Source organism: Papilio machaon, chromosome 13, assembly GCF_912999745.1.
Source record: "Papilio machaon chromosome 13, ilPapMach1.1, whole genome shotgun sequence".
Classification (NCBI taxonomy): domain Eukaryota; kingdom Metazoa; phylum Arthropoda; class Insecta; order Lepidoptera; family Papilionidae; genus Papilio; species Papilio machaon.
Genome location: NC_059998.1, coordinates 667,088 through 675,983, shown reverse-complemented (window position 1 = coordinate 675,983; position 8,896 = coordinate 667,088). Strand labels below are relative to the sequence as shown.

The window sequence follows — 8,896 nt, the reverse complement described above, 5'->3', positions numbered from 1 at the left end:
ATTAGAAACTCCCGCGCCACGCGCGCCCGCGCCCGCGCCCGCCTCATGAAGACGCGCAGCTCGCGGGAGCACTGTGAACGCAAATGGCGTCTGCATACATTTTGATTTACACGCGCCCGCGCTAGCACCCGCGCCCGCCGGCACTCTGAAAGAGTACTTACACGAATTCAATCTCCCAGTCCGGAAAGTTATAACAAACCCACAATTTTAAATTATCGATTGCTAATGCGATAGGTAGACTATCCTATTCATTTTACAGTACATAGCCAGCTTATAACTTCAACTGAGCTGATATGCCAACCAGCTTTAATGATATAAATAAAAAGTGGATATCTTACTAAAGTCAATAGCCATTTTGTGTAATTTTCGAGTGTAAAACCTTTCTATTAGGAAATGAGGTTACGCTTCGTAGCATATGTGAATGTTCTGACCAAAAATAACGGACACTGGTCATTGCAATCAATAAATTGTCATCGGCTGCCGACGAAATCGGGGGAGGGTGCTCCCCGCGCAAAAATTGTTCTCCCTGCACCACCCTCACTGCCCTCATGCATATCGAATTCAAAACAACTAATTCTCAATATTCTTAATAATATTTGATACTGCATTCAATAAACATGAAACGTACCAACAAGTATAGCACAGACAAGCAGATCCATCACTTAGTAACCATCCTACATATTAAATTTATATTTATATACTAGCTGCCACCTGCGATTCCGTCCGCGCGGAATTAAAAGAAAATTTAATAAGTAGCCTATGTGTTATTTCAGACATCTACATCTATGCCAAATTTCATCAAGATCCGTTCAGCGGTTCCGGAGATACCTTCAAACAAACATACATCCATCTATCCAAACATTCGCATTTATAATATTAATAAGATAGTTCTGAAAAGCGACCGCTGATGGAAAAGTGTTAAAAATATACAACTTCCCTATTGTTATGAGTATTCCAAAAGCCTGTATTGAGTTACGATGAGAGTTAAAGACACGGATCATAAAATACTTTTTATACTGTACTAGCGGTAGCTCGTAACTTCGCCAGAGTAGAATTTAAAAAAGTAGCTTATAATATGTCCCGCGTGCATCAGCTACCCACCCGACAAAGTCCCATCGAAATCGGTCCAGCCGTTGTGGAGTTTACTCGAAACAAACGCGGCCTTGCGGACAGACAGACAGATAAAAGTTTTAATTATTAGTTTTTCTTTATTAGCTACGCAAATACATCATGTGTACGAAATGTATATCTATATTTTTCGATGTTACAAGCAGACACTACAATTTTATTAATTTTTTATTACACTGTATAAACTAGTGCTTGATCATAACGTCGTCGTCTAATGTTAAGTAGTGTATTTTTCAAACACATTTGTAGTTAAGAAGAAATAACTTCTTAACTCTTACGGTTTTGTATAAAGTCTAACATTTTTAATTTCCTTAAGACCATTTTGTTGCTAATTAGTCTGTATGTTAAAAAAGAGAGTAAAACATTAAATTAATGATCATTCGAGTTCGAATAACAAAAACAGAGACAATGAATAAAATTGCATTTAGTTGACCTAAATAGGACTAGTTACAAAATAAACGGGTCGATGCCTATACATCTAGGCACACGAATGACGCCCTCTTTATATACCTCGTACATAACGATATAAGTCAATCGATAGCGCGTACATAGACCCGTCCTGGCCGGTGGCGTACCCAATGTCGGTTAGCGTGCAAGGATTATCGAAATGGACAGAAATACATTTGGGCTATTCAGCTCGCAATTGTTATGGAAACAAGAAACTAGAGATATGAAAGTTTTGGGCTAATTCAGAATTTCTTTAAAAAAGTGCAGGATAGATCCATTGCAAACTATGTAACATAAAGATAATTAGTACATAAATTAAGTAGTTGTCTGTTTTGTATCTAAAATCCGATCTAGTACCATCAACAATTAAATTAACAAATTAATATTTAAATAATAATTTACAAAGGAAAAAAAATTATCGATTGGGATAACGATTTTGAACCATAGATCATTGACTTATTTAGAATAGTCTATTGATCACAGCTGTCATTGACATTTGGTGTACTTGTACGAGAATCAGTGTATATTTATCTAGCTAAAGAATGTTGGTTTCAAAATTTTCAAATATAACAATTGCATAATCATTGAAAGTTGAACATAAGGATAATATAAAAGTTCTACAGAAATAGAACATGCGACAGAATTCCCAAACATACGTGACATCTTATCATTAGTGAATAGTAATTTCACTCAGCCATGGTGTCACCTATAAATCTCCAAGAAAAATATAATAAAGGTGTGCAGGTGACTAAAAATTATATACATTAAATTTTATCTGTTTTATTAAATGACTTATATATTTTCAGTTAGAAAAAGTTTCTGTTTTTATTTGGATATCCAAGATCCAGGGCTATCTAGATCTATATCGAGGCGGTTACAAGACATGGGTTTGGTAAGTTTTACTATTTTTAAATTGTTTAATTCCATGAATATTAAAGAATTATCACAATAAATGTTCAGCAAACCCGTTGGTTATAAATAATTTTACGAGCATTCTCTCCGGTTACCTTGTGTTTGGTTATCCTTTATTTTGTCACATTATTTCAGTTTCGTTATAAGCATTGTCTATTTAAAATTATTGTAATTTAAAATGTAAATTATCAAAACATTAAAAAAAACAAAATGAAAATTCTATTCGTATGATACTATTAACTTATTGACTCTATTGTAAATACAAAAATTGTTTTATTCGTATTAAAATTAAATATAAATTTGCATGAATAATTGAATGGAAAAGATTATCGAAATGGAACGGTTGTAGCGCATCAGCCAATGAAATGTCTTCTCTTAACCACACAACTAGCGCCGCCGGTGAACGAAATGGGAACTAAACATATATCTCCATCTTGTGTGACAGATTTGTGTTTGTTGTTGCTTTCACGAATTTATTTGGCAAATGTTGATAAAATACATTAAACACTATCGTAATTGAATATTAAATTGTTTTCAAGTGCATAATATACTCAGTGATATAAATATGTTCCTTATATACAAAAATACAACATAAAATCACCAGTGACGAAGTGGACGTCTCAGTGACTAGTATATAGTTACTTATTTTTGTGATAAGCGGCGCGCGGGGGCCTCGCGGACGGCTTTTGTGTAAGTATATGCCTCATACGATACCCACATGAGAATACTGACATAATGGTCTTGTCAGAATTGCATAGAAAATAGTTTTAAACTGTACTCTTCTAGTGAGTAGTTAGGCGCGTAGTCAGCGTTTGATTTTAGGTCATCTTTTGTATGCTCGCGTTACAGCCGCCGCCGTAACGCAAAATGCAGCGGCCCGAGGCCGCGCGCCGCGCTTGTATATGCTGCGTTGCACTTCATCCATTTAAAAGTCGTTTTAAATGTAGTTTTCTTTAGCTTACCCTTGTGTATGCTTAATTTTTGACAGTTGATATGGCTTTATACTTGTCAAAGAGTTGTGTTTCTTAAGATTATACGGTTACGGGCTAGTTTTGTATAAAGATGTTTGGATGTTATTTTTTTGCGCGGGACCGTTGGCGCGCTCGGCGCGATGCTTTGGGCCAGCGTCCGTATTGCCGAGTGTATTTCAAGGAAATCTCGATGTGTATGTGGCGTCGGCAATCTCGCGTTCACTCCGGCCACACGACAAATAATTTCTTAGTACAGATAAAATTGTTGATCTTGTAACTTTGCCGTCGTATATTTTGTCTCTGTGTGTTCGTAACAAAAACACTTTAGTTGCAACATGCATTTTACGTTTTTGGGTCAACTTGTTTATATTTTGCTGACTTTCACATTGTACTCAACAATTTTAAAGTGACAGCTCTTAAAGTTGCCTCATTTATTCACTAGCCTGTTTAATCAGTAAAAACAATTTCAATGCTGACAACACCAGTTTATTAATTCATGTACCCAATTATAATCATATTTTTACAATAATTGCCATTGTAAACAAATTAATTGAAATTGGTACTTAATAAAACATATTCATTTACAAGTAATGATTCAAGTAATCAATATTATTGATGTTTTTACTCAATCATTTTCTTAATTTTCCATCCGATATTTGTCCATGTATTGGATTCTTGCATATTTTAATAAACTTTGAGTACTGGTCATGCTTCTTTATTACTATTCAATATTTTAACATAATGATAATCATAAATTTAAACAACAAAAGATCTTTATGTAATATTTTGTAGGTATATTCAATTTAAAATGCACAAAAAATTATATTCCGGATAAATTATTTTATTTCATGCAATATGAATGGAAATAAAAATTAACCTTAAATAGAAAGTAAAGGTTTTATTCCAAATTAAAGTATCAAAATACCTCTACATTTTGATCTATATCTATAGTTCTGAACAGTTAGTTATTACAATTACATAGAAACCTGAATTAGGTGTTTTGTTTCACACAGCTTAAATGAAACATTTACAATTTCACTTTCAAGATTAATAAAATCGACTTTTACTTTATGATTTCAAATTATTCAATGAAATTATTTTATGAAATGTTTTAAATTTTTTTTTAAATTTGTTCAGTTAGTACAAGGTCTATATATATATATGCAACTGCAAAGCTTTTGTTAATTTTCATTGGGGTTCATGTCTGCAGCTGCAGCTGCAAATGCATGTTTTCACAGGTGGGTGCTAGGTAAGCTCGCTGCAGTTGGAAAAAAATGTGCGTAGGATGTATTGCAAACCTTAGCAGCTTGTTTATAATTTTGTACAAGGTTTTGTTTTGAAATTCCCATAAGGTTTTTTAAAAGTATTATGAATTGCAGTATATCATTAGTAAATATGGTGTTTCAGCGCGAGGAGGTGTTCCTGACGCCGAGTGTGACGCACGTGGTCGCGTCCCGCGAGGCGCCGAGTGTACGTGGCGCGGCGCGATGCGCGCGGCGTGAGGGGCGGGCGCGCGCCGATGCCATGCTGCAACGGCTGCGGCCGGAGCCCCAGCCTGCGCCCCCGCTCACACACGCCTACGTGCACCTCACCGTACACAAGGTACACTGATCTTTGCTATTTAACGAATCTTACCAATTAAGAAATTAAAATAAATAACAGAACTAAAAAAATATGTTTATATAAAAATAAAACAAATTTCATATAATTAATTTATTAGATATTTTAAATTTTACATATGCCTTTTACTAACCTTATTCTTTAACTATTTGCTAACTTCTTATCTGTCCTGTTTACTTATTCTTTTCTTTCTTCTTTGTACATTATATATTTTTACAATATATTTATTAAACTTTCAGGCTATAAGTCTATTGGATAAGCTATATGACACATTCTTCACGGCAACGCGTAAATCGCATGTCAGGCTCTTCAATAAACATTTTATCAAGATTGAGTTTTTGGACAAGTATGGACAAATTTAGATTGTGCAGTATATGATTATTAATTTTATGATTCTGAAGAATATTTATAATTTCCATCTCAAATTCCAGGCTGTGCCGACCTGTTTTCAAGGAGTTTGATGAATGGCCCCAAATATCTTTAGAGCCTGATCCTCCCAAAGAAAAAAAGGAAAAAAAAGACTCAGTAGAAAATCTCACTAATACAATTAAGAATACCCCAGGTCAGAAGTAAGTGCCATCTAAACATGAATTCATTTAAAAATTACATTAATATTCTAATTAGAGTAACTTATATTTCAGAATGACTAGAAAAAGCCGGCCTCGAATAAAGGACAAGGAGGAAAAGGAACCAAAGGGTGGTTACTGTGAAATGTGTAACACGGACTATGTGGACGCGGCTATTCATCGGCGATCGCCGCAACATATGGCGTTCGTTAGGGATCATACAAACTTTATCGCACTCGATACGTTAATAAGTTCAGGCGCTGACGTATCCACATTCCTTGACAAGGCGACGCCCGTCAATGGTGAACGTAGGTCCCTTCGTAAACTCTGCAATGGAGATACGGAACCTAAGAACAAACGCTCAAAACGCTCCCAGTCTCCTGACTCTACAATAAATGATAAAAGTCCAAAACGAAACGGTGCTCTTGATGAAGTTACAAAACGCAGCACTCGGTGCAGCAAGAGGTCCAGCGAGTCTCAGATATCGGAAGGTCGCCAGTATTACAAAGTAGTCGGAGTGAGCACAAAGTTGCGATCGAGTGGTGGTTTCGCAACAAAAACGAAAGGTTCACCTACGTCGTGTAATGGCACAAAACCTCTAGTCGTTAAGTTTAGAAAAGTAAGACGTTCAGAACTGTCAGTTCTCAGTGATGAAGCTGAACAATTTATGTTTCCAAAACGTGCCAGCTCAACCAGCTCAACATCGTCCGACGATCACGATAGTGAGGGGGATGATATTAAAGAACGACCAAGGCCGAAAAGAAAAACACCACCGCAACCACCGACATTGAACGACAGACAGAGGTTGGCGAGGCCAGTAGCTCTAAAAGAGGAATCATCAGAGGAGGAAAGTTGGCCACAGCCTAACAGAAAAAGAAAAAAACGAACATCAGTCAGTACTAAAAGAGGAAGAAGGTTGCAGTATAAAAGTCCAGCAGCAGACCCCCCACCGAAGCCGCCGGAACCAAAGCAAGCGTCTCCGCCCGAAACTGCTGAGCCTCTGAAACAGCCCGAAGCTGAGATAAGTCCACTGAGAGAAGAGCTTTCAGAGAAATGTATGAAGTGGGAAGATGGAAGACTGAAATACACTCCTGCTGTAGAAAATTTAGAGTTCGCCTTTGAGTCTGTACCGCACAGTGAGCCATGGTTCGAAACGTTTAAGCGTCAAGATCAAGATAAAGTAATGATAAAGAATTTGCCACAGTATTTTGGTATGTGTGTATTTTTATTTAAATAAGCATATTTATGTTTTTAATCGCATTTTAAATCATTTATTTTTTTTACAGCTTTATACTCTAGATCACCAAAGTTACCATATGAAATTGGTCAGTTACCACCATTAAAGTCAAAATGTTGCCCACTCAGCGACTTAGTGAAGCAAGAAGAGAAACCTGGTCCATCGCGATCTTACGGCACTCGAGGTATGAAGAAGCAGAGGATTAAAAAGCGTACGTTAGCTTTAATGGCATTAGAACATCCTAGAAAATCGCCAAGAGAACACGCATCTACATTAGCAATACTCGGGTCTGCCGGACTGATACATCGGCGGAAACACGCCGAGGATGCAAAGTCTACAGCATCCGAGGACACCATTAGTGACACTCACAGCAATACTAAAGTGGAACCTATACAGTCTGAGAGTCAAGAAGCATCTGAAAGGATGCAGCAGTTTTTGTCCGAAGTGTTTGAGGATGTGGCTGACTATGATGTGCCCGATGACGTCATGGAAGGACATACGACTGTTACCACGTTCACTAACATTCCAGATGTCTCCAGCTTAGTCTCTGAATGTGAAAATTGTGATATAATTAGAAATGAAATTAAGCAAAACTCTAATACTGAGGTTAAGAGTAAAAAGGGTAAATTTAAGAAAAAGAATAAGACTGGATGGCCCAGCAAAAGAAAACAGGTGAGGAAAAATTCTCGAAATAGCAGCATGGAGACGGAAAAAGCGGAAAGCTTAGATACATCTTCTATAGAACCACCCGATGATGAAACCACTCAGGATACTATTATTGAAGAAGATCATAGCCTTTCAGAGACTGAAAAAAATGTTACAGTAATTGATAATACCATGAAATCTGATAATGAAACTGAAGAAAGAAAAACAAGTAAGGCTGAAGAGAAAGAATGCAAGCGGACATCTCGATCATCTGCATCGGAGACAGAGGAAAAAGATAAAAATAGTAAAAAGAAGCGTTCACAGCTAGCTATTGGTGACTGGTTGCAGCCGATTGTGAGAGTGTCAAGGATGGAGGCAAACAGTGCTCGTCGTCTGCGCTCCGCCGGCCGAGTGCGCACCAACCGCACCAGGTAGCGCGCGGTGGACACCCCGCTGTTGCCCTCGCAACACGCAACACATAATTTCATTAAAAGACTTTTTGTTATAGTTTTGTTGATCACTATTGTTATAGTCTCATTCGCGAAGTGTCGAAATTTTTCGTCATTTGTGTAAACTAATTTATTTAGTCATGTTATAATGCCAGACAGAAGAATCTAGCTTCAAGTGACATTGTAAAATAAAGTAACAATTCCTACAGATATTTAACTTCCAATATTTGATTGTAACTTATTTACGTGTATAATTTATTTTGTACATATCCGTATCTGTTTTTCTCGGAAACATAGTTGCTGTTGATACTTGAACATTTGAGATGCAGTATTTATAAATTAAGTGTATAATATGTACGTTCAAGGCTTGTCAAGCCTCAATGTAAATATGTCTGTATATTACTTCAATGTTACTTTGAAAGTGTCTGTTGCATTATTTGAGCTTATTGTGTACATAGTTGATGTTTTTTTGTATGTGTCGGTATGATTTCCCTTTTGATGAATGGAAGTTGTTAGACCATCAGTAAATCTAAAAAAATTAAAGCAATATTCTAAACTAAAAGTGTCTTTCTACCTTTTTAATCATAATAAAAATTTACTTTGGTATTTCTGTGGCCCCGTCAAAACAGGTACTACATATTTTTGAAAATTAAACTTTTAATTGAATTAATAAATTATAAAATATCTTTAAAAATCTTAATGTAGTAAAAATCGTTACGAATTTCAATAAAGTATTACATTCATGTTTGTTAAAGTAACTTTTAATAAAAACCTTGAAAAATAAATTAGATTGCAGTAGAGCAAAACAAATTTTTATATTAACTTTGAAAATTTTTCAATTTATGAAGATTAAAAATAGAATGTGTATTGAAACGCATAAAAACGAGTTTCGGTTTTTATAAATATTTAATGAAATACTAG

General features: G+C 35.9%; 1 protein-coding gene across 1 annotated transcript; it reads left to right on the top strand.

Moving 5' to 3' along the window:
• The first annotated feature begins 2,081 nt into the window (after positions 1 to 2,081).
• Positions 2,082 to 8,335, top strand: LOC106719336 (protein chiffon). Its single transcript, XM_014513664.2, has 7 exons — positions 2,082 to 2,311; positions 2,382 to 2,467; positions 4,866 to 5,060; positions 5,318 to 5,424; positions 5,510 to 5,647; positions 5,720 to 6,855; positions 6,931 to 8,335. The coding sequence occupies exons 1-7, from the start codon at positions 2,272 to 2,274 to the stop codon at positions 7,959 to 7,961; spliced, it is 2,733 nt and encodes a 910-aa protein (XP_014369150.2). The 5' UTR covers positions 2,082 to 2,271; the 3' UTR covers positions 7,962 to 8,335.
• The last annotated feature ends 561 nt before the right edge of the window (positions 8,336 to 8,896 follow it).